Source organism: Elephantulus edwardii, unplaced genomic scaffold, assembly GCF_000299155.1.
Source record: "Elephantulus edwardii isolate Elephantulus edwardi_28Jun2011 unplaced genomic scaffold, EleEdw1.0 scaffold00058, whole genome shotgun sequence".
Taxonomy (NCBI): Eukaryota; Metazoa; Chordata; class Mammalia; order Macroscelidea; family Macroscelididae; genus Elephantulus; species Elephantulus edwardii.
This window is the reverse complement of record NW_006399808.1, coordinates 9,660,944-9,687,492: the sequence shown is the minus strand read 5'-3', so window position 1 is coordinate 9,687,492 and position 26,549 is coordinate 9,660,944. Positions and strand designations below refer to the sequence as shown.

Here is a 26,549-nt window from a genome sequence, read left to right as displayed (position 1 = left end):
AATTTGTTCTTCAGTTCCTTGAGCTTAAGAAATGCTGAACGAGTTTGGCCCTTTTGATTTTCCAACTTGAGTCCCTTGCACATTTCATTGTAATATTTTGCTTTGTCATTCCGTGCTGCCTTTTGGAATCTTCTGTTCTGCTCTTTAGTATCTTGAATTCTTCCTTGTGCTTTGGCTTTAGAATTACATTTAGTAAGACTGTTTATGATAATTTCCTAAAGAAGCCTCAGTTGTCTTATGTAATACCTTCTGCTTCCTCCAATCAACTATTTTGTGTTTATTTTATGGATATGTATTCTTAGCATGGACTGCTAGGAAAACAAACAGATTCATCCTGGAAAGGGTTAAACGGGGTAGCTCCTTGGGGGCAAGGATTCTGAGGCTCCGTCTATTGTACATAGACATATTGTAAAGAGGGACAGTTCCTTGGAGACGGATATAATGCTTGGGAGGGTGGAGGGACAGTGCAGGAGGGGAAGACCCTCTATGAGGTGGATTGATTCAGTGACTGGGGTAATCGGGATGGGTGTATCAGAGACAGTGCGATTGGCACAGGACAGAGCAGTGTGTAGGGCTATTGTACGTAGGGTCACTATGAGTCACAAGTGACTAGACAGCACATAACAACAACAACATTCTTATGTGGTAGGCCTACTTCCACTATTTAGCTGATCCTGTCTGTTTTGTAAAACAGGTGCAGAAACCAAAAGTAAGCAAAGCAGCTTTTATTGGGGGCTCTTGGGCAAGGTTCACTGCCCCAGATCCTAGAGAGGCAAGAGGGGTCAGAGAAGTCAAACATGTCATGAAGAGGAACTGGCTTTTAATGGCTCAGTGGGAAGAGGCCGTCTCTTGGCAGAGGAAGTGGTTGTGGAGCTTGCTGATTGGTTGTGACTGTTGTGAAGTAGGTTGCTGCCCAGGATTGAGTCAGCCCTACAGGCCTATCACTGTCTCAAGAAATGGTAAGGGGGAGGGATGGGCGGGGAGAGAAGTGCAGCAATGAATGAATGGAAATCCAAAATCTCTGTAAATGTTCATTAAAATTATTTTAAAAAATGAAAAAAATAAATTATAAGTTTCTTTGGGCTATTTGTTTAGATTCTCAGCATATTTGTGGTCAATGTACACCGGGGAATCTAAGATTGCCTTAGCCACCTTACATTGTATAATAAGAATCAGAGGAAAATCTCTTAGTCCAGTGTTCAGGTTGAGGATGGTAAATTTTTTTTTTATTATTATTTTTTTTGTGTGTACCGTCAAATCAGATCTGACTGGTACACAAGGAGATTGCCCCTCCTTCTCCAGCAGAGCATCTGGTGGATTGAGGATGGTAATTTTTAAGAGCCTTTATGCCTACATATGGTAAACTGGAAGAATCTTTGAGAAATTTATCTATTACCATGGGACAGATAGCAGATGAAGTAACTGAAAATTATAAAAAGAACAACAGACACTAGTTTCTTTAGTTAAAATGACATTCAGTAATAGATTAGTCTTGAATTTTTTTACTAGCTCAGCAAGGTCGAATCTGTGCTAAAGTAAACACCTCCCATTGCATTTAAATAAATACTGGAGAAGTTCAGCAAGAGGTTAAGTATCAAACATTGGGCCACCTAGCTTCACCCAGTATGGAAAAAGGGTACAGCCCTGACTCAAACTTTCCTTAATTGTAAACCATGTAGTGTTCCCTTGTTTCATTCAAATAGTTTCTCGGTCTAGGTACAGGCTTTGTATGAGCATAATTAAGTGTTTTGGATTCCATTCTTCTTGATGTTAGCCTTAATTTGTTATGACTCACACAATCAGTCAGTCACCAAAACAAAAATAGATACTCTTCTGATATTCTCTGCTCTTAGCTAGAATCCATTGGACATCAGCAATGATATCCCTGATGCTAGGGATTTTTTAACACAGTTTGAACTTCTGACTCTTCTCTGTCAATGTACTGTCATAGCCATTTTTGGATGATCTTAACAGTATTAGTGATATTGTTTGATAATTTCCACATTCTGTTGGATCACTTTTCTTGATCCACTTAACTTTATTTTCAATTGCTTTTTATGTATCTGAAAATTGGACAACGAATAAAGATGAATGAAGAATTGATACCTTTGCATTTTGGTGTTGGTGAAGAATATTGTTTGTCCCGTGGATTGCCAAATGAACAAACAAATTTCTATTAGAGCAAATACAACCAGGGTGCTTCTCAGAGGCAAGGATGGTGAAATTTCATCTCACATATTTTGAGCTGATTCTCAGGAAAGCCCAGTCCTTATAAAAACATGTCATGCAAGTAAAGGTACATGGTGAGCAAAAGAGAGGAAGACCTTCAATGAGATGGATGAACAACTTAGTAATTGTTATAATGGGCCTGAGTGTGCTGGAGATCATGCACAGCCTCTGGCCTTGTTTTGACTGCTTCTATTGAGGTTCTCTATCATCTCTTTCCATAGGTACAGTAAATTTGATTCCTGTGTAGTTCATCAGGTAAGGTCATGATTTATCTTTTTTTTTTAAATATTGTTGTCATTATTATGTGTAATCAAGTCAAAACCAAATCATAGCTGACCCTGTGGGTTGTTAGAGGCTGTAAGTTGCATGAGCAATTTCCCTTCTTTCTTTCTGAGAGCAGTTGGTTAGTAGACTTGAACTGTCTGCTCTTGGCCTGAAAGTGCAACTCCTACCACTAGGCCAGCAGATTAGCAGTGATAAAAATCACTATTCATGCAAGATGCTATCACATGATCTCTAGAAACCAAGAAGCCATCCCAGTATGGCAAACTGACAGACAAGTGATGGAGATTTTTTGATGGTTGACAACAGTTTCTGCAATTGACCTAGGAATGCAATATTGCTTTTTTATTACTATTGTCCTAGGCAAGGGTGGTTCTGATGGCTTCTGCTCCACTTTTCCTACCACAATAGCTCTGACTCCACATATTAGGGGTCCAGTGTGAGGAGGGTTCTTCTGCCAGTTGCTGAGTATGTCTAGTCCATTTAAGCATTGTGAAATTGAGGAATCAGTATGACAGCTATCTGGAACAAGAGGTATATTGTATGGAGGGAAAAGGAGGGGGGGGGAAAGAATGATTTTTTTTTTAAAGAAACAAGAAATTGATGAATCATAAGTTCAGAGGCCTGCTGGACATCCTCAGAAACATATCTGAGACCCTCCTAATAACCTGACTTTCATACACCCCTGCTCTGACTTCCGGTCCATAAAAAGGTTTTGGGCTATTCCCCTGTCGCTGCCGAGTTGTGCGGAGGCGGAGGCCCGGGTGCGTTCAAGATTCTGCTCCACCCACCGCCATGGCCGATGAAGGCACTGCTGCTGGAAGTGTAATGGACGTTAATACCCTTTACAAGAGGTGCTAAAGACCGCCCTCATCCACGATGGCCTAGCACGTGGAATCCGCGAAGCTGCCAAAGCCTTAGACAAGCGCCAAGCCCATCTATGTGTGCTTGCATCCAACTGTAATGAGCTTATGTATGTCAAGTTAGTAGAGGCCTTTTGTGCTGAACACCAAATCAACCTGATAAAGGTTGATGATGATAATAAGAAACTGGGGGAGTGGGTAGGCCTCTGCAAAACTGACCGAGAAGGAAAGTCCCACAAAGTAGTTGGCTGCAGTTGTGTAGTTGTTAAGGACTATGGCAAAGAATCACAGGCCAAGGATGTCATTGAAGAGTATTTCAAATGCAAGAAATGAAACCAATAAAGAACTTGGCATATTGCTTTTCTGTTATTTTTTTGAGGGGAGTGAGGAGCAATAAAATGGAGATTTTATAACAGGAAAAAAAAGGGTTTGGGTTTTGGGACTCATAGCATTAATGTCTGGGAAAAAGATAGGCAATCTTCTCCCACAGTTACAGCCTTGCAAACCCAACTCAGTTGTGAGTTGGTTCTAACGAGACAGCAATAGGTTTGAGAAGTTTAGTTTATTTTTAGAGAATTAATTTTAATTCAGCGACATTACCCAGTAAACCCTGAAAAGTCTAATTATTTTATTTTCCCCAATGAATACTCCAGTGAATTGTTATAGATCTCTTTGTGGTAGCCTGGGGAAAGATAAACATTATATATTTTTCATAGTTCAGTAAGGCTCATACTCAACTTTTCCTTCATTAAAGGAGTTGTGAATCTATAAACTGGCTGAGACTTGATTGAGGGGCCATGAATCTTTAGTCTATTTAAATAAGACTCTCATTCAGTTGGCCTAGAATTCTTTTAATCAAATATTTATATTGCCCATGTATTTAATTCTTAGGGACACCATAACTAAGAAGACAACTCTGTAAGATCACCCTAGTCAGACTTTTCTGATTACTGCTTTGACTCTGTTTTAAATCACAATAATCATGCCCACCTTGTCTTTGTGGATGAAGTGCCACCACTTGATTCCTGCCATCACAGGGACTCAAGCCTCACTGTAGTGCTGCTAGTACCAAGTACTGATTACCCAAGTAAGACAAAGTCATTGACAGCTTCAATCTTTTCTTCATCTATCATGATGTTACCTATCAGTTCATTGGTGATAATTTTTGTTTTCTTGATATTGAGATGCAATCCATACTGAAATCTGTAGTCTCTAATCTTCTGCAGCAAGCACTTCTCAATATTAGCCCTAATCTGTTATGATCCACACAGTCAAATGCCTTTGCATAGTCAATAAATAGACATTCCTCTGCTATTCTTTACTTTCAGACAGGATCCATTTGGCATTAGCAGTATCATCCTGGTGCCACTCATAAGTCCAGCTTGAAAGTCTGCCTATTTGAAAGATATTCACCAGTATTTTGCTTCCGTGAGATACTAACGATATTGTGCAATAATTTCCACATTCTGTTGGATCACCTTTCTTGGGAAGAGGAACAAACATGGATCTCTTTCAGTAAATCGGCCAGGACGCTGTCTCCAAATTTCCTGGTATAGACTGGTAAGCACATGTAGGGCTGCTTCTTCAATTTGAAACATGTTAATTGGTATCCCACCAATTCCTGGGGCCTTATGTTTTACCAGTGCTTTCAGGGGAGCTTGAATTTATTACCATTGGCTCTTGACCATATAATACTTCATGAAATACTGAGGTTTTGATCCATTGGTGGTAACATTTTGTTGATTTACATGGTGCTGGGAAGGGTGGAGGGTCAGCAAAGGAGAGAAAGACCCTCAACCAGGAAGACTGACATGGTAACTGCTGCAGTGGGCTCTTCTGTGTCAGGAGGTGTGACGATGGTGCAGGATAGAGCAGGGTTCAGATCTTTTGTTCATAGGGTCACTATGAGTCATACTCAACTAGATGGCACCTAACAATTACTTATAGATTAGCCATGTCCTCTTTACTGACAAAGGCAAAGTTAGCAACATCTTTCTTTAAGACTAGTCAAACTTGAGAACTGATAGACTTGACACCACTCAGTTAGGGTACAAACAGTTTATTGGCTGGCCTCCACTGGCCAGAATGTGAGAGTGTCAGAGTGATAAGGAAAGAGGGTTTATAAAGGGGAGGAGGTTTGTGTGGCTAGGGACTTTTCACAAAAGCAGGTCTTTCTATACATTAATGTACAGAACAGTTCTGGTTGCCAGGTACAAGGGAAGGAAATAAAAGTGGTGTATTGTGAGTTCTGGTGGCCAGGCATCAGGAGAGGAGCATAGCTTATGATTAGGGAAAAAAGAGTCAAGTTCCCAGGTCTCTCAAGAATCAATTCAGGAAACTCATATTTATGATCTTGTTCAACTTCTGGCACAAGTTGTCTTAGGATGGGCTCTCCAAAGGGGCAAAACCTATTTGTATGTAAAATTTCAAGGAAATGGGTCATGGAACTATAGTTGTTAGGTGTCAACAAGTTAACTCATAGAAACCCGATGCACCATCTTCACAATCTCTGTCATGTTCAAGTCCACTGTGGTAGTCACTGTGTCAAATGATCCTGTTAAAGGTCTTCCTTTCTTTTGCCAACTTTCTACCTTTCCTAGCTTGATAGCTCTAAGAACTGGTTCCTCCTGAAAACATGGCCGAAGTAAGTAAGATGATTATTTCACCATCCTTGAGCAGCTCTCTGGTTGCACTTTTTTCAAAACAGATTTGTTTGCTTTTTTGCTGGTTCATGGGATATTCAACCTTCATTGCCAACACCACAATTCAAAGATCTCGATTCTTTTTTGGTCATCCTTATTCAGTGTCCAACTTGCATACACATAGGAAGCAAGTGACTGTACCAAGCTTGAATCAGGTGCCCCAAAGTCTTGAAATTGACATTTCTGCTCTTTAGAACTTTCTCTCTTTCTAGATGTATATACTTCAGTGGTTTGGGCATGTTGGAGAACCTAGCTTTAGGCAGTACATCAAAACGCCTCCAGTATTTCTGTCTCTGAACTTCTGCTCTTCTTGTTCTATCCAGCTGGAACGCCTTGCCCTCCATCTGCTTAATAAAATTCCAATTCACAAAACCTTCCTATTGCTTAGAAAAGCGATTGCTAACTTTTTTAAACCTTTTATTGTGATTTAAGTTAAAGTTCCCAAATTGATTTTCCATTAAACATTTCACATAGAGTTTTGTGGTTTGGTTTTTTTGAAGGTAAATAGTTATATTAGAAATTTACATTCCCAAAGGGATGAACCTTCCTCTTTGAAAGGAGATAAGAAAAGGCCTCCAGAATAGTTTTATAGCCCTGATTACAGTGTCCACATTCTTCTTACACTGTCTTTGTCTTCATTTCCCTTTGTCCCTTCCTAACTCTTCCAACCTTCTGAGCTTTGCCTCTGGGCAAATGTTGTAAGGTTGAGCAATCTAAGGACTGTGTTCCTTCCTGGTGTCACTGATCACATTACAGATGTGCTGTTTGGCTGCTAGTTACAGGGGTAATTGAAATTCCAGGTTTGAAGAGTCTCTCACAGTCCTTACTCCATATGATATCCCATAATAAAGTTCATTTATATATGTATTAGAATCTCATTTCTGAGGCGAAGCGTAAGGACAGTGTGCCTTTACCTTTTTATCTCCCAAAGGTTGCAACACAGTATTTTCCACATGGTAGACATAACTTATTTGCATGAATACAGAAAATCCAGTGTTACTCATCCAAGAATGAGTGTGTCTTTATATCTGAGAGAGCTCTGGGGCACAGTCAATAAGGAGCTACACTGTTAACCCAGAAGTCATGCCTCTCTAGCAGTTTGCATCCACCAGAGGCTCCTTGGGAGAAAGATGGACAATCTCCTTCAGTGTGACTTATAGCTCCAGAAATTCAAAAGAGGGTCAGCTAAGCTGATTCCAATTCTACACCAATGAGGTGGGGCAGTCATGGCAAGATTGCTGGGATGGATACCTAAGGAATATTCTGATCCTCAGAGTGTGAAAGAGAAGACAGTTGTGAAACAAGGGTGTGGTGGAGTGGCAGGCAGGTCCAAACAGAAAGCTGATGCTTCCTTGGCAAGAGAGAAAGCACCTCTTTAGAAAGGCCATGTACAAATGAGTAATATTTGCCAGTAGATAGGAAAGAAAAGAAAAATAGCTCAAGCAGCTCTAAATTGAGTTTTATTATACTCTAGAGCGGGTGACAAATAATGCCATTAAGTTAAAGTGAAGTCTGACATACCCCACAATATTTCATTAAAACTCTGGAGGGAAAGACTGTATTAGAAAGAGAAGTCTACAGATGAAAAGAGGGAAATTAGGTATTTCTCTTGAAAAAAGACAAAATAGTAAACTTTACATAATTTTTACAATTATGCAGATGACTCAATCTTGCTTTTTGAAAGTGGAGGGGACTTGAAACATTTGGTGCTGAAATAAAGACTTCAACATAGATTACATTTCATCATCAAGAAGACAAAAATCCTCATCACTGACCCAGCAGACAACATCATGACAGATGGAGAGAGAATCGAAGTTGTCAATGATTTCATCTTGCTTGAATCAATAATCCAAAAACTCTTGGTACCAGGGGTCAGGAGATCAGGAGATGTATTCCACTGTAAGGGATCTCTTCAAAATACTGAAAAGCAATGACATCGGTTTGAAGACTAAGGTGTGTCTGATTCAGGCTTTCCAATCACTTGCTATGTATCTGAAAATTGGACAAGGAATAATGATGATAGAAGAATAATTGATGCCTTTGAACTGTGGTATTGGAGAAGAGTACTGAACATCCAATGGAGTGTTAAAAGAACACACTGAAATACCTTGGAAAAAGTGCAGCCACAGTGCTCCCTTGAGGCAAGGTTGGTGAAGCTTTGTCACACATATTTTAGGCATGTTGCTAGGAAGGTTATTTCTTGGTAAGGGACATCATGATTAGGTGGAGGATCAGTAAAAGTGATTCTCAACAACATGGATAGACATAGTGACAGAAGCAATGGGCTCAAGTTTCTGAGAGATGATGAGGATGGCACAGGATAGGACAGTGTTTGGGTCTGTTGTCTATAGGGTCAGAACTTGACAGCACCTAACAACTAGTAGCTTTACAAAAGCTTTACAAACACCATGTTCCAAACCCTTTTCGATTTGTTCATTTTGTACCATTTTAAATCACTGATATGTCTCTGTTCTTTAGCCCAAATTTGCTGGATAAAAGTTTTTATTGCAGAGTAATATAGAAGTCTTCTCATTTACCAATAGTAGACAACACAAACATTTGGTTTAAGAATTACAACTTTCTTACAACAGAAATAGTTAGAAAGATACATAGCAGGTCCTCTTTTCACTCATTATATCCAAATTAGTTTTCCTAGAATCAATGTAATCTCTTAGCAACATGTCATGTCATAGGAGCTGTCATTCAGCTTAGAATTTTTACTTGGACTCTAGATGAAGTTTATGATATAGTGAATTTCAAAGTTGGCAACAAGAAAGCTGGCAGTAGGAGAGTAATTTCACCACAACCTTCCTTACTTTCCAAACATCCAGTCAGGACCTGGCTCAGCTATTTAAACTCTGTCATCCACTTTCTCTTCCAGTTGTCTCTCCTCCAGGTGACAGGAGCTTCCAAGAAACATGATATAATAGGCATTGCAGTATACTGGCTTCTTGTTGGGGTTGGAATAGACTTGTTCAGGTTTGAGAGATGTGAAAGGGTTAGCTCCATAGGCAGTGATGTGTGTATCCAGGTCTACCAGAATCTGCAAAGAGGCTATCAATTCCTGATGGCTATGGGGAGAGAAAAGGTAAATTACTTTACTGGCCACGAGAGTGACAGAGGGAAAATGTGCTAAAGACTGTGACATTTTTGGACTCCTTAACCTCAAGCATTACCCAAAGCTGGATTAGTTAAGGCTATCTTGTTCTCAAGTACTTCACTGAATTTCTTATTAACTAGCAGAGGACTTTGTTCCAGGAGGATGAGAAAGCCAAGTGGGATGGCAGAGAATTATCACCAGAAAGCAGATGAGCAAGGGAGAAGGAAAAAAACTATATATAGGGATGTGAGTGAGTCGCTGAGGTGTCCAAACCTGTAAAGAGTAATCAGTGTTGGGATCTTATAGTCGCGAAGCAGCAGCAGGGTTGGCAGCCAGGCCTCCATCAAGTCCAGAGAGGAATGGAAACCTAGGGAACAGAAATGGAAATGGCAACAGGGAGGTAAAGGACCGAGGGAGACCCTACGCAAGTTTAGTGAATGACTGTGTTGATGCTACTCCCTCACTTTGTTCATCCCAGTCCTTAGCCTTACCACCATCACCCAGCCTAGGAAAATTCAATGGAAAATTCTGGACTCATTCATAACACACACAAATAATGATCAACCAAGATTATATTTAACCTGACCAAATGAACAGAATGCCAGTGATAAAAGATCCACGATCTGGAGTCCCTGGGGAGTCCTCCAATAAATCCCTGACTCTGTTGGTCTTACCTGGATGGAATGCCACCACCAAATCTGGATGGGCTATCTGCCCAGTCTCCACCTGCTCCTCCCAGACGTCATGATAGAGACCTCTGTGGCTGCTAACGTGAACTGTGCCAGGTTCCAGGGGTGAAGGTGAGGTGCTCTGTTTAAAGCCTGTAGCCACATCTACGCCAACCATGATCACACGGAGGCCAAGGTGTCCAGGAAACATATAGGTGAGTTCATCATAGTCCTCTGGGCGCGTGAGGAACGTCTCCACGTGAGAAGCACCAACTATGTGCACTGTGCTTCCTCCAGCCTTCCCAAGATCTATGCTCAAGACCCGAAGTCCTAAGCCTATTGTCAACGGTCGGGATAGAGCATCTGTCAATAGCCTTTTCAAAGAGCTCTGCAGAACATCTGAATCTGGTCTTGGTCGTCTTACACTGGCCCATAGGGTGGTCATGGCCTGACAATCTAGCACAGCATTCAGTGTAGTATCTAGTTGTAAACCCCACATGGAAAACCAGGTATCCCAGTCCTGTATTGCTTCAGCTGGCCATAGCCAAGGTCCTGAAGGCAGGACAAAATCACCTGCAGGAAAAAAGGATAAGTGTTCTAATCCTGACTTCCAAATTCCTTTGTTGCTAACAACAATATTCCCTTCATATTCCCTCTCCCAAAGGGTACACAGAGTACCTATATTCTTATAACAATATTTTTTAATTTGTCCAACCCTGACCACTACAGCAATGTTCCCTTGGACCACCACTCCACCTGTAACCAGCAGCCATTCCATGAGACGGTCCACAGCCACAAGACACAGCTCTTGACAGACCTTCTTGTGTTCTGGCCAGTCTGATCTTTGGCACTCTGGGCCACAGTAATATACATTTCTGCACCTGAGAGAATAAGCCATAGAAATACATATTCCTATACCATGAAGATATCGAGAAAGAGAATTGATAGTCCTGCACCTAGTAAGAATGATCGCTGGATAAGAGTTGAGAGGAATGATGTATGGCATGTCAAATTTGGGGCTTAACTTTTTTTAGAAGGGTGGAATATAACTATTCTTTTAGGACAGAGTAATGCCTGTATTTGGAGCAACTCATCATCATTTACATCTCTTTTTAAAAACCATGGGGGTTTGGGGAAGGCGACTGTATAACAACGGAAAAACTCTTTCCCAGAGAAAAAAGCAAACTGGGGAGGAGGCGGGGAGGAAAACGTGCAACAATGAAGGAATGAAGATGCAAGTTCTTTGTAAACTTTCATTATAATCTCAATAAATTAAAAAAAAGTTGCCATTGACCATAATAAACAGAAAAAACACCACGGGGTTTTTGTTTATAGGCTGCCTTCTTGACACCGGTCCATTTCTTGACATTCATTCTCCCTAAGAAAGATATTTCTTACTCCTTCACGACTCAGGAGGAGGATTCTCCATCTCATCTCTGCCTATTACAAAAAAAACAGGCAGGAGCCCATTTCTATTCTAATCTCTCTGTGGCCTGGATGATACAAAACGAGAAGTGGACCTGAAATTATTCTGAAAACATTCGGACATTTCCTCTAAGAATGAAGTTTTAGAATAAGGTCGTTACTGAGTGTCCCTCCATTATCCCCATCCCCACAAGTCACCTCTTGCAGAATCGGAGGACCTTGGAATCAGAAAGCCCACTAGGCAGTATTCTACAGTGAGCACAGAACCGAAATGTGTCCTCCATATTCTCAAACATTTCCTGAAGACATCGAAATCCAAAGCCAGGTAGAGGGGTACCTCCATCTATCACCAACCTGAAAAGACAGCATGGAAATAGGGAAAAAAAAGTCTACAAATTATCTCATGTACCCTATCTAGCCAGTCTTCTGCACAATTCTTAATCCCATAGTTACTCTTTGCTTGAGCAAATTCTGTTTCTTTGATAGTAATAAAACTTCCAACAATCAGAAATAAGAAACTCTCACTGCAAATATTCTAGCCTCTCATCTTCTGGAGTCAATTCTATCTAACCAATCCTTCTTCCACACACTCACTTGTATTCTTCATAGTTTTTCATGTTCAACTTTTGAAGGATGAGCTTGGAGAGGCCCGGAACGTTATTCTCCAAAGAGGAGAAGCCAAGTGCATCAATACTAGGGCCAGGTTTTGAGAGGGTCAAAGGCACAGTGGTCACAAGCTGGGGTGGGGTCATGACTTTGGGTGACACCAATGAGGAGGCTTTCTTCTGCCTTTGTTGTCGGGACCGTGGAGCCATGGCTTCTGTCCTCTGGAATCTGGGGACCCTGTAGAACAAACATGGAATGGAATTCTGCAAGATGGACAAATACAGTGTATGTATTTATTTCTTAAAACAGACATTTTATTTCCCATTCTGACTTTTCAGGTCTAGGTCCTTCACAATTATCAGTAAGATTTAGAATCTATTTATTATTAACCACAGGCAATTATGAAAAATACAAGGGTAAAACTACATATTAACACATTTATATGTTTGTCATACGTAAAATTTCTACATATAAGTATGTGTGTTGTAAAACTGAGAAAAAGCATTATAAAAGCATATATGTGTATCACATATAAAGTTCTAGATATAATGTAAATGAGTATACCACAAATGCTTAGAAAAAGTTCTGGCGGAGCTTATTTAAAATTTAACAGTGATGGTCCGAGTGCAGTGGAGGCCACAACTAATTGATCACAGCCAGTTACAGATTTCTTTGTTTCTTCTCCACTACCACTGCTTCACTTGACCAGTAAAAAAAGAAAAAAATTAAAAAAAAATTTAACAGTGATTAATCATGAAAAGGAAAAGCATTGAGATGGAACAGGTTTGATAAAAACAGACCTTTAGGGGGAGCTCTGGTGGCCTAGTGGCAAGAAGCTGCACTACAATCCCAGAGGCGCATGGCTCGAATCCACCAGATGCTCTGATGGGGAAGGAGGGACAATCTCCTCCTGTACAAGTCAGATCTGATTTGACGGTACACACAAATAATAATTAAAAAAAAGATTTAAAAAGGGATCTTTACCATCCGTACTGAGCCCTCGTGGCTAACACCACCAAGCCAGTCATGTCCACCACCAAGGAGTAGAGGCCATGAAGAGGTGGGCTCAAAAAAAAGGTGGGCTCAACAGAAGCATGAGCATGCTGCAAAGTGTGGTTTTTTCATCCAGCGGGACAAAGACAAAGACATTGCTCATAACTGCAACATGATTTGAGCATCTAGGATTTTTCCTGTTTCTTTTTGTACCAATTCTATTTCCCATATATAAATGCAAGTTTACTTATTTTAAAAATTTAAGAATAGAAATAGTAGGGATTGATAAAAAAAGAAAACAGTTTGACAGTTCCTCAAAAGGAAAAAGAAGATGGAATTGCCATATGACCCAGAAGCAATCTCACTTCCAGGTATGAATCTAAGTAAATGGAAAACAATTCAAATAAGCACAAGGTTAATAAGCACCTGTCCACAACAGAACTATTCACAATAGCTGAAAGACAGAAAGCCCAAATGTCTATCAACTCTGATGAGCAGACTAACAAATTGTGGTATACCCATGCAACAACTAATTGAATGAAATACTGACACATGCTACAATGTGAATAAACCTCAAAACCTTATGCTATGATTACACTGATAGGAAACATCTAGAGTTCAATCATCTAAGATTCAGTCCACAGAGAAAATTGTTTACTAGGACCTGGGCGTAACCAGTGGGGAATAATGACTTAGTGGGATTTTACTTGGGGTGATGAAAATGCTTAGAACTAGACACATGGCAATAGTACAACACAGTGAATATGTTAAATGTCACTGAAATGTTCATTTTTTTTTTCTTGGTTTGTTATTGTGGTTCTTTTTAATTTATTTTAACTCAATAATTTGTATACATTTTATCTCAAGCACTACAGTTGATCCATACAATTAATTATAATTTCTCATCAAATGCTCATTGTACTTTACTTTTCCCTTCACCAACCTTTCTATTTATGAATCTTTGCTCTCTTCTCTCTTCCCTTCTTTTTAATTTTTAAATATTTCCTTTTATTTTAGTGCATTTCACCTAAGTAAGGGAGGGAGGGGGGAGGAGGAAGAAGAGGAGATGACAGGAAGAAAAAGAGGGAGAAGAAGAAAAGAGGAAAAGAGAGGAGGAAGGAAAATACCCAAGTTGAGCAGGATTATGTACTATGCTACAGGGCTCCTTTTAGACAATAGAGGATTTAAAACTCTTGACAGTGGTTGGCCCTACTGTAAATGAGATACCCACTAAGGGGTAGAACTGCTGCTACCTGGTCTTTCTCATGCTCATGAGAGGGCTGGAAGCTGGGTCTCTCAAGGGAAACAGGAAAAGAATGTAAAAGAGTTGCCCCAACAAACTGAGTGGTAAGGAACCTGGTGATAGTACTTTAGGCAGAAGTAAAAAAGTTGGGGGGGAAGGGGCGGTTATACCAGGAAGTATCTTCCTCCCCAGGAATGCAGGGGAAACAAATCACAATCAGCCCCACAAATCCCTAGGATGGGCTAGTCAAGACACTGGGAGCCTAAAGAGGGGAACTTTCTTTTTTCTTTTTTACTTTAACTCTTACCCGTAAGCCTCTGTTTTATTGCCTTAATAAATCCTTTTTCACTTGTTTGGCTGAATTGTTCACTTTCTTGCAGTCCCCTCAACTCACCCTGTCACAGGAAATACTAGTGAGTGATAAAGAGAAGTCTGGTTTTAGCATGTTTTAATACCTATTAAAGTTCAGATCAGGGAGGTCATAAAAAAAATTCCCAAAACATTCAGCTGAAGGGTAGATGGGGAAAAAAACAAAACCCTAAACCATTCAGATAACATAAATATCTTATGTAAGGTCCCAGCAAACCACTGCTTCTCTGCCTAGTGGAAGAAATTAGTTTTTAATTCCTTTATTTCTTCCCATCTAGATGTTTCCGCTCTATTAATCTCTTCCTTAGTCCCAGGGTGAATTCACAAAATAGTGATAGCAAAGTTCATCAGTAAACAATATCCAGTTCATTTTTATCAATGAAGAAACAGGACTGAAAGATACTATTCGGAGGGATTAAGGCCTTATCCTTTACTAATGGGCAGGTATTTGAATTTGCCCTTCACATCCCATTTCCACAACTTCCCTCCACTTTTAATCAACATATATCCTCATGCCATTTCCAGAATTATAGCATCTCTAGAAAAAATTTGTCAGCTCTATCCATTTGTCTTCCAGCAAGATAACACCTTAATTCTTGACAGAAAAGATTCAACTTCTCTTTATAGATATGGAGGATACATATCTTTGAGAAAATTCTAGGGTCTTAAACCCAAGAGTTATAAATATCCTTATGCCATCCAACCACAAGCCTTTCTGCCGTAATAGAAGCTAATTAAGGCCAGAAAGCTATTGCCTCACAACTCCATTTTCAAGGAGAGCTTTTCCTCCAATGGAAGATTAACTCTTGGCTTTCAAGATAGAGACTAGTCTAAATGGCTCGAAGTCAAATAGCTCACACAACTTGAGGAGGTGTTAGTGAAATGTCATGGCTGTCTCTGTGTACAGAGTATGCTTATGACACAAATATGCTGGCTTTCTGACAGGAAGTAGGTAAAAAGGCAGGAGAGAGTGCCAGGTCTTTGCATTTCTTTCTTTTTATCTATCTATCTATCTATCTATCTATCTATCTATCTATCTATCTATCTATCATCTATCATCTATCTATCATCTATTATCTATTATCTATCTATCTATCTATCTATCTATCTATCTATCATCTACCTACCTACCTACCTAACATCTAAATATCTGAGCCCCAGGCCCCGTGTGGGTCACCTGATTCTAACTTTTCAGCAAAGAAAGGTTAAAACTCCAAGCTTTAAGAAGGGGAGTAGGAGTAAAATAAACAAAATAGACACAAGGGAAAAAGGGAAAAGACAGAGAATTGCAATAAGCTCTAAGAATTTTCTAGAGCTCATAGTGTATCTTGAAAACAAACAAACAAAAAACCCCAAACAAAAAACCCCACCAAACAAACCAGAAATCAACTATTGCATCATACACACACCCTACACCCCCTTGGTCATTCTCAGAGTCTTCAGATAATTTATTCCCAGGATATAAAAGAAAAAAATGAACTGGATAACCACAGAACATTCTTCTTCATCTCCAAATTCCAAATAAAAATATGTCTATTTACGTGGCCAAGTCTCTAGTCTTTTTTTCTTTCTTACCACCCAAAGTGCCAGGTTTTACCTGTGAGGTCCCTAAATTACCATGGTCATCTCATTATTGCCAGACCAGGAGAAACCATGTATTTTTTAATTCACCAGCAAACCCAAAACGTCTTGGATAGGTAGGGAAAATAGTTATTGGGGTTCCTCAAAAGGGACCAGGAAACAAAGAAAATAAAAGGAGAAATATCTTAAGAACAGTGCTACTTTGACTACATTCAGCTGCTTAGTTAGTGATTAACACTCCTGGGTGTGATAAACATTTCACTCAACTATAAACTAAGCAAGCAGACAGGTTGATGGAAAAGTAACTTACCCTGCTAAATCCTCGGCTTCCTTTCTTCTCCCTTTCCTCCAAGAGAAGTGAAGGCTTGATCTCCTCAGATCTAGGTTGAGACTGAAATGCAGCTGTCCCTTCATATCACTTTCCTCTGCAAACTGCTGAAATGCTCAGGACCTGGTCTCCTGCCCAATGGTATCTCTCTTCCTGATCCATGTTTTCTGCCAACAGGGCTCAGGACACTGTCAACACTCTCAACTTCACTAAAGGCCAGACAGGTTAATGGAAGATGAAGTCTACTGCTTCATGAACTTTCCTAACCCAGGATAGCATATCTGCTCTCTTTGGGCTTTAAAAAACAAACACCAAATCACCTCAGATCACAAGTCAGCCTTTGGTTGGAAAGGCTAAGCAAGCCCTAGATTAGATCACCAACTTCCACAGACCTAGATGTCAAAGTAGACCTACATGAGTTTCCCCAAATTCAGGGTACAGAAATCAACAATGCTCAGTTTAATTCTGAATAAATATATAAAACTGAATAAATGAGAAATGGCCACTTAATAGCACAGGAGAAATTATAGGAAAATATCAGTAAAATTAATTTTCTTTGAAACCAGTGTACTGAGTGGAGGTGTCATGGTCCACTTAACTGTTTATGACAAAAGAACAACAAATGCTCTGGAATATTAAGGTAAGATAAAAATTTTAGTTAAAAACTAAATTATATACTATTTTTATGAACAACGTACAAAGGTGAAGCAGCTCAGGATGAAGTAGAGATAGAAAAGAAACAGCAAAACAAAGGTCTGCAAGACTTGGTGTTTTTATTTTCATCTGGCCCCAGTTCTGTCATTTATTTCAAATTCAGGACTAGTACTTGCAATGAGTTCCCAAAATCTGAATATATGCAAGCAACAGATTCTTAACAGAATCCCAAACTCTAAGATGCTGAGTGAAAGAAAACTGCAAAGAATTAATGAAAAGAGAACATTATATAGATAGTTATGGACAAAGAAAAAAAAAACAACCAGAAAATAGGTAAATTCTCAGTACAAATGAGAATGATTCATTCCGAAGCAAAGGTTTAGGTCAACATCAAACTGAACTGTCAGAACTTCCAAGGTGGTTTTGCTAAAACTGGCTGACCTATAGAAGGCACAAGAAGCTAGAAGTTGTCTTTTTCAATCCAAAAATGTTGTTTGTCCCTTTTCAGCAGGAAGTAGCTAAGAAAATACGCCGTCCCCTTTTTCTTATGAATCAGGGTGAAATCTCTCTCAGGGAGGAGTGATAGGGAATGGCAAAGGACACACTGACAAAGGAGATTAATCAGAACTGGCTTTGACAAGCACTGTGGCAAATGGACAATTAAAACAGACTTTCAAGAGGGGGAAAAAACAAACTGGGGAGGAGGGTAGAGAAAATAGTGCAACAATGAATGAATGAAAACCCAAAATCTCTGTAAATGTTCATTAAAATTAATAAAATTTAATAATTAAAAAAGTGTTGTGTTTGAATATAAAGGGGCCTATAGGCAGAAATTAAAATATTGAAGTGACACTAATTTATATTTTACCATCCATATACAACACTGTGACTGTAACAATGGGCTCAAGCATTTTGGAGATCATGAGGATGGCAGAGAGGAAGGCGAGTTTTCTGTTTGCAGGGTTGCTGAGTCAGAGTGGGCCTGATGGCAGGTGACAAAAACAACTATTTAGGGAGCTCTAGTGGAAAAAGCCACCAGGAACTGCACTCCGAACCCAAATGCAGCCTCTCCGCTGGTTCCAATCCACCAGTGGCTCAGCAGGGGGAAGATGGGCAATTTTCCTCCCATGCAAATAACCGCCACCGAAACACCACTGGAGTGTCAGCTGTGAGTCAGTTTTGACTGGAAGACATGACAGAAAATGAGAAATGCTCTGGCAGCCATTTAATTTACAATTTAGACCTACCTTAAGTTTGCACTTACTATGAAGACTGAAAAGAGGTTCCTATTCAGCAGGTCTGAGTGCTATTCCTTTCTCTTACTTTGCTTTACAATTAGATCTTATCACCCACATTCTTCTCTTTTGCTAATGCTTACCCAGGGTTCCAACAGTCTTTTTTAATTAATTTTAATGAAAATTTACAGACTTTGGATTTCCATTCATTGTTGCACTTTTCTCCCTCCTCCTCTGCCCCAGTTTGCTCTTCTCTTTGAAAAGTAAAATTCTTTCATTGCTATACAATCCCTCCCCCCAAGTCCACTCCACTATGCAGCCTTTGTTCTGGACTCCTGTCATAATATCTAATCATATATTCCTTCTACACAGCTCTCTCCCTCATCTGTTTCAAGGCGCAAGACATAATATATCCCATCGTTTTCAGTCTACCCCCAACCCTGATGTCAGTCCCGTTTTACAACAGTGGCACTATGCAGTATATATCCACTTGTGACAGATATTCACTCAGCATAATGTCCTCCAGGGTAACCCATTTGGAATATTTCATGAGTTTATCTATGCAGCCTAGTATTCCATTGTGTGAATATACAGCTTCTCTATCCATTCATTTGTTGATGGGCACTTAGGTTGTTTCCAACTGTTTGCTATTGTGAACAAAGCAACAACAAACTTGGGTGTGTATATCTGCTTGGGATATATTCCCAGTAGTGGAATTGCTGGGTCAAATGGTATTTCTATTTCCAACTTTTTGAGAAGGCGCCATACCACCTTTCCATAGTGGTTGCACCATTTTATACTCCCACCAACAGTGAATAAGGGTTCCATTTTCTCCACAACCTCACCAGCATTTGATTTGATTAGTTGTTTGCTGTTCTGTTAAATTTTGCTATTCTTACTGGGGTGAGATGATATCTCGTAGTTGTTTTGATTTGCATCTCCCTTAGAGATAGGAATTTTGAACATTTCTTCATGTGCTTGCTTGCCATCTGAATGTTTTCTTTGGTGAAGTGTCTGTTCCATATCCTGTGCCCATTTTTCAACTGGGTTGTTTTCCTTTATCTTCTTGTGGTGCTCAAGTATTTTATAAATTCTAGATATAAGTCCCTTATCTGACATGTCATTACCAAATCATTTTCCCAGTCTGTGGCTTCCCGTTTTACCGTTGGAGAAGTTTGGATGTGCATAGGGGTTTGATTCTTAGAAGGTCCCATTCATCTATTTTATCCTCTCTTGATAGTCTTAAACCCTTGTAATGGTCCTAAAGGCTAAGAAGTTCTTGGTATTCTTATCTACTAGTTAAGTTCTCAAGTTAGGAACATAGCCTTCATAAAAAAAAAAAGAAAATCAACATTCTTTAAAATATGCTGTGCATGGTCATTTATAGACAGAGGATTATATTAATAGGCTCATGAACTAGTAGTAAGCAACTTTTACTATAAAATTATCATTATTATAAAAGGTTGAGCAATGTCCTAATTTCCTCAACATACAAAACCCTACACTTGTTCTATCTTGATAAAGGTAACATGGATCAAAAAGGCAATGTTAAGGGAGCTCTGGTGGCCTAGTGGCAAGAAGCTGCACTGCAATCCCAGAGGTATGCAGTTTGAATCCACCAGATCCTTTGCTGGAGAAGGAGAGACAATCTCCTCCTATACCAGTCAGACCCGATTTGATAGTACACACAGACAAAATAATAAAAAATTTTAAAAAAACAACAACCCAAAAAGCAAAAGGTAAGGTTGCGAGTATTTTTTTTTTGCTTATTGTTAGAACACCCAATAAAATCTGAATACTGCTATAACAAAATCCTAAATAAAATACAATGCATATTTTTTCAATAAAAAGTTAGGTGAAGTTAGTGATTTCAGATTTAGGGGGCTTGTACTAGATATCTAGGACTGTTACTAAAACAGACGTTTGAAAAATGTAACAAAAATTTAGAAAAAAGAGAAGAGCTTGACTCAGCAAATTATTATGAATTATTAGACTAGAATCTACATATCCCAGGTATATATCCCAGTATTATTAACAAGATGTTCTCATTGTCATGAGGTCAGATCAGATTGCACCTTATAAGATTACAAATAAAACCCAACACAGAGATAGGAGCAGCGGCCCATGCATGGAATTTATTGTGTGATACTGTTTATAAAATATTTGAATAATCCTGCACATGCATAATAGTTCCAACTCAGAAGGGAGACCATACAGGGTGCACTTTCTGGCAAACAAAACAATAGATGGTTCCGCCGCCTGGAGCTCTGAGTTGCTTTCCAGGGCATGATGGAAGCAGGTCACCAAAGTAAAGGAAAATACCAAACTACAGTGGCAATTGATACAGGTCAATAATTGTGAAAAATGAGCACATGGTTCCATTTAGTTTAACCAAGCAGTTCTGTAACTATCAAAATTAAAAATCCAGCATGCAGTCTTGACTTGTATGCTTCCACTAACACCTGAAAGATTGAACAGAACTGTTGCTTCTATGCTTGCTGCTGCACTGCTTAATCAAAAACACTTCCAGAACATTTTAAAATTTCCTTTGCATTAAAACATAAAAATGAGTAAGCCAGCAGCAAATCACCCTGTTGGCTATCTAAGCAACTTGAGTACTCACGATAAACTAAAATTTCTCATAACATCTAGGCAACCTATACATGTCATATCTGTACATCATAGGTCTATATATTAAATATTTGCAAAATGAAAACATGCATACACAAAAATACATCAAGTTTTACAGACATGATTTGAATTAAAATTTACTTTGACAATGTACAAACTTCTTTTAAAGTACCTTAAATGAGTAATTCTGTAATTTTTTGTATTTTTGAAACTTAAGTTTTCTTCTTAAAACACTGGGTGTAAATTTCAAAAGATCTGGGCAAAAAGACCTTAAGTTAGTTTTTGGATTTGTGTTCAAGTAAAAGAATTCTGTCTATAAATAGGTTATGTATTCATAATTGAAAAATACCAACACTATATTACAGAATTAGCCACATTTAAGAACTAAAGACCTGAGGTCAGCATTCTGTATAAATGTCAATGGGTTTTCTTAGCATTTTGTCCATAATGCAAAACACAGCTTCGTAGCTTCAGAGATATTTTAAAACAGTGCTAATTCATCCTTTAAAGACATTTCATGGCAAAAAAGAAAAGTCCACATTAGCTCTTAACATAGTATTTGAAGTCATGGTGGTTAAAACAATATCTAATTCTACTAAGGGGAAAAGAAATATCATTTGTAAACTTAATGTGTGAACCACAAGAATAAATGGAGGTGTAGACACTCTCCAATGGAAATTGCCCCAAGCCCCTTGCTCCTTGCTCTCTGTTCTCCATCTTGGCAGCGATAACCCAGTCTTATCAGATGATGCAACAACTCCCAGGGCCCTCAAGCCTCCATCCAGGAAGAGGGTTGGGGGTCTCAAAAGCACAATGGTTTCTCCAGAGGGACTGTTGACATTTACAGTCTGCTTGGTTGACCCCTCCAGCTCCTCGGGTGATCTGTCCATTTGAGGCCCGAGATGTGAGAGTCCCTGGGAAGCTGTGGGTCACTGGGCACTATGGTTGCCAGTCCCATGGTTCTCAGTGGCATGTGCGGTGTTCAGAGAATTGAAACCATCTTGCTGTACAGCATCTTTCCGGGGTGGCATTCTCTCATTGATCCTATCCAAACCCTTTGCCTCTTCAAAACTGCAGATTCTATGTGGTGGAGAGAATCCTCGTATTGCTTAACAAAATGCAAATTTGAATAAGTCAGTAACTGAAAAACATTTCTGGTATTTCAATAACATAATACTTAAGAAGACAGAAATTAGCCCTAAGTAGCAACAATTAAGTCTTTAACTGAATTTTATCTATCCCTATCCTAGACTTAAAATGTGAAATGTTTAAACATAAGCATAAAAATGATAGCTTAATAAAGGATGAGCGTTACCAGAGCCTTTAAAAAAACATAAAAATAACTCTCTCCAAAGTCAGCCTCCAGATAACAGCCCCAGGGTTTCAGTCTGACTTCTACACCAGTAGAGTACTGCCTCCCACCCCAATTTTACCAGTAACTATCAAAGAAAGTATAAGGGTAGACTAAACAAGATTAATACTCAGTATCAGTAGCAACTATCAGTACCAAAGAGATCAAGTTGGAATGTAAGCGATTAGAACTATTCTGGAGGTAAAGGTGTTATCACCCCGTCACCATCAGGAAATGAAAAAGGTGGAAAACACCTCCAAAAGTTAGATCTATATTTAGCTGACAGCACAAGTATTTTATAGTTTCATATTTTAGTAGGTATCATTCTTAATTCACTGGTCACAGACATGTTCCATGGAAACTCAAAATAAACGGCAATCCTATTGCAAATAGTAGGTTTTTTAATTCACTTTATCTGGAATGATGCATCCTCAACTATTATTAAATCCTCATAGAAAAAAAAAGACTTTCACAGTACTAGTTCCTATAATCAGTTGCATAATATGTGAAATTCCTGGAAGTCTGTGCATGTGAACTAGACAGCTGGGCAGTAAAACACTCAGCAATGTGTATTAAGCGAGTATGCGAAATACTTAAATACTATCTTATTAGCAAGCTATAGTCCAAATGGAAGCAAAATTTTAAAAAACAGGAAGGAAAAAAACTCCCAACATCATAGTAACAGCTCTAGCACTCTCATGTGCTTTACTGAAAATAAGTAAAGGCAAATTCACACCAAGCCTACAAGTGATTTTACTTAGGGGAAAAAAAATTCTGTGTAGCAGAGACTCATGCAAAATAAGAAAAAAATCGTCACCATTTGTCAAGGCCATTTTAGCCATTTCCATTGAAATAGCCAACTTTAAAAATATAGTATAACATGCTGTACTACTATGAAGAAAACAAGATTAAATGTGAATTGCACACAGAGAGTAAATACCAGACTGTCACTATGGACATAAATTCTTATGTGTATTTTTTTTAAGAAAAGGAATTTGGTGAGTCAGTCAGTCTGATTCATCTTGGGCTGTACAAACAAGGAGTAAGACACACCCACAGGACATTCTCTAGTGCCCACCCACACACCACAGATCTCTGCCCAGCGTAAGGACTCTGATCGTACCTTTTTCAGCCTCAATTGCCTCAACTGTGGCTGTACAGAAGTGAGCAGAGGCATGCAAAATGAATGAGAGAGATGAGAAGGGTCATATTGTACAGCAGAAAAGGCAATGATCACTTAAAATATCACAGTTTCCCACACTACATCATAATTTACAACTTAACATAAATGTACCCATATAAGAGAATCCCATTCCATTCCCCAACTCTGATGCAGCAGTTTACAGACAGCACTGTGACAACATTGCTCAGAGCACAAAACACACAGACCTATTTGTAAACACAGACAGCTCAACATTCATGCAAATGTATGTACCCTACTATTAATTTTCCATCTTGAATTCAGTATTTTGATAGCCTTAGAAGTTTCGACATGTTTATATCATAATCACAGGGCAATTCTTTATGGCAAAATTTTACAGATCTGATATCTCACTGATCCGATATCCATCACCAGTTGGCTCCCTCCTCTTGTAATTCACAGGATAAAGGATAAGCTTCAAAAGTTAGTAGTATAGCTATAACAAAATTTAAAGGCAGTAAACGTGGTGAATGACATTCAAATGGTGTAATGGGTGATGTACTTGGCTGCTAACTGAAGGGTCAGCAGTTCAAATAAACTGTTCTGAAGCAGAAAGATGGGCCATTTCCTCTCAAAGATTCATAGCCATGGAAACAGAACAGAGTCCTGTGAATCAGAACAGACTCAAAAGCAGTGGGCTTTTTGTTTGCTTTTAAAAAGTTGGCGAGCTGTTTTAAGTAAAACAGCTCTGTAATTATGTTCTTTGGGCAGCACCTGAAATGGCCCCTTTAATTGTCTACTAGGAAACTCTTCTTTTAATATTACTGTTAACAATATCAACACCTAACACTCATTGCTGTTGAGTTGGAACCAATTCGTAGCTGACCCTCCAGTGGATTTTTGGAGGCTGTAAACAACATGGAAGATCTTTGTGTCATCTTTTTCCTGTGAAGTGGTTATTGAATTCAGGTGCCAATTTTGGTTAGAATGCAACTCTCTGCAGACTATATACTACCAGAGCTCCCATACAGACATCACTAAGTCTGGAGGCTTAGTGGACAGGGAGTTGTGCTCCTAAAGGTGAATGGTTTGAGTCCCTCAGTTGTTCTGTGGGAGAAAGATGGACAATCTCTTCTGTGTGATTTATAGCCTTTGAAAACTCCCTAGAGGGTTGGCTATAAGCTGAAAGATCAGCTATGAATTGATGAGTTTTTGGTGTGAAAAAAAAAATTATCACTAACTCATTTATACGGCATGCACTAACAGCCTACACTGTGGAGTAGAGAGAGAACGGTTACTGAGTGTGTTTTCAAGTCCACTAACCAAACAGAGGAATGAAGGAATAGAATGGACTCCTACAGGAAATAAATCCTAGTTATTTCTTGGTATGGGCAAATATTTGTGCCATCTAAAACAAATGCCTTGTGGTAATATAGCCTGTTCTGGCCCATTTAAGGAACTGAAGCATACTTAATTATAAATTTTGAAGTCAAAGGTTCTTTTCAGGGGGCTTACTTCTAGGCTCAAACTGGATAAAGTGCTCGCTCAAGGATCTGGACCTAAAATTACAGAGGACAATACTGTTTCATCCCATTTTACACAAAGTACAAAATACATGTTACATTAGTGACTCTTCCATTTTGGTACTTCCTCACTAAGTCCAACAAGAATAATTATTCTGAGATAAACTTTGAGCAGCAAATATGCTTTAGAAACAGTGTTTCCAAAGCCGTTAGTAATGTGAAAGGCCAATGACGAATCTAAGGAATTAAACTGGGATAAATTAAAAAAGGTTGTTGATCTTACTTAACCAGTTAGTGAAGCTAATTTTGGGACTCAAAAGAAATAGTAAGAACACTGAATAAGGAAGAGTATTTCTTAACTGTTAAATTATATTAAAAATTAACATAGACACATCAATTATATATGTATAATACATATAATTGCTTTTAAAATCTCACCCTGTACTTGGAAATATTCTTACAATTTTCTCAGACAGAAAACAGTCTGAGAAATAAAAAAGCCTCTACTTGATCAGCTCTAGTATTCCATTTTTCAAAAAGAGGACAGTTTCCTTATAATTTAAAAAATTAATGTATAAAAAAAAAGTCCATTATCAAGCGTTTTAATAAAGAGCCTAGGATAACACAAATGACCTTATGTAAAATATTTTGTAACTTGTATTATATAATCAATTAAGAACAGAAAGTAAAAAAAAAAAGTGCTACCTGTAGGAATTACTATCTGACTATATCAATTTTAATGAAATTTTAAAATTATATGACAGGCTTCTGAGATGGTTCTAAGGACTTTGAATTTTATATGTAAAAGCATTAAGTGAAGGGGAGCTCTGGTGGCCTAGTGGCAAGAAGCTGCACTGCAATCCTAGAGATGCATGGTTCAAATCCACCAGATGCTCTGCTGGGAAAGGAGGAAAAATCTCCTCCTGTACCAGTCAGATATGATCTGACGGTACACAGACACACATACACACACACACACAAAAAAAGCATTAAGTGAAATTATAGTTCTGCTCCTTCTTGAAGTCTCCATATGCTCCTAAACGAAATCCTCTCTAGAATACATAATGGCTAACATATTTAAGATCACATACCATGTCAAACACAAATGCTTAGAGATTTGATAGATGGTCACTGAAGTTTAAAAATTAGACTAAAAAAACATTTAGACTGAAAAAAAATCTGATAATTAAAAGAAAATTCTACTTGAAAGTCACTATATCTGTTATTTTTCAGTTATCAGGGCATACTGATGTGGCCTCAATATATATAAGTATGGTACTATGTCAAATTGCATTCCAAAATACTAAGCACACTAAAGATATATTATTAAGTAGAACTTGATATTTTAAAATAGGGTAGTCCGTGCAACAATGAATGAATGGAAATCCAAAGTCTCTATAAACTTTCATTAAAATAAAAAATATTTTTTTAAAAAAGTAAAAAAAGAAAAAAAAAATCGGGTAGTCTGTATTTGACTACAGAGGCCGTAATGACTATAGTCTTACAGGGTTAAGGCCAATCAAATTTCTGTCAATAAAATGCATATAACATATAAACATCCTATGCTTCCAATAGAGTTGAGAAATTTATAAAAATACTTGTAAAATATCACATAAATTAACAAT

At 38.6% G+C, this 26,549-nt stretch overlaps 2 protein-coding genes and 1 pseudogene across 4 annotated transcripts in view; 1 reads left to right on the top strand and 2 right to left on the bottom strand.

The window, feature by feature from the left end:
- Positions 1-3,306: 3,306 nt before the first annotated feature.
- LOC102861598 lies at positions 3,307-3,707 on the top strand (annotated as a pseudogene).
- A 5,220-nt stretch (positions 3,708-8,927) lies between these two features.
- On the bottom strand, positions 8,928-12,084 carry MSS51 (MSS51 mitochondrial translational activator). Its single transcript, XM_006887540.1, has 6 exons — positions 11,864-12,084; positions 11,468-11,623; positions 10,601-10,725; positions 9,851-10,417; positions 9,450-9,543; positions 8,928-9,147 (listed from the first exon to the last, which is right to left on the bottom strand). The coding sequence occupies exons 1-6, from the start codon at positions 12,082-12,084 to the stop codon at positions 8,928-8,930; spliced, it is 1,383 nt and encodes a 460-aa protein (XP_006887602.1).
- A 9,754-nt stretch (positions 12,085-21,838) lies between these two features.
- The window catches only part of PPP3CB (protein phosphatase 3, catalytic subunit, beta isozyme), a 58,494-nt gene continuing 53,783 nt past the window's right edge, over positions 21,839-26,549 (bottom strand). For 2 of the 3 annotated variants that reach the window (XM_006887537.1, XM_006887538.1), the window contains exons 13-14: positions 23,384-23,413; positions 21,839-22,017 (exon numbers count right to left, since the gene is read on the bottom strand). In XM_006887537.1, coding sequence (XP_006887599.1) covers positions 21,839-22,017; positions 23,384-23,413 — 209 coding nt within the window. The remainder of the gene's footprint in view (positions 22,018-23,383; positions 23,414-26,549) is intronic. The other variant, XM_006887539.1, reaches the window with a different exon arrangement.

Coding starts and splice junctions, on each gene's coding strand:
- MSS51 (XM_006887540.1), bottom strand. CDS start 12,084: ATGGCTCCACGGTCCCGACAACAAAGGCAGAAGAAAGCCTCCTCATTG. Junction 10,726..11,467: donor GTCCTCCGATTCTGCAAGAG/GTGACTTGTGGG, acceptor TTATTCTCTCAG/GTGCAGAAATGTATATTACT. Junction 10,418..10,600: donor GGAATGGCTGCTGGTTACAG/GTGGAGTGGTGG, acceptor TTTTTCCTGCAG/GTGATTTTGTCCTGCCTTCA.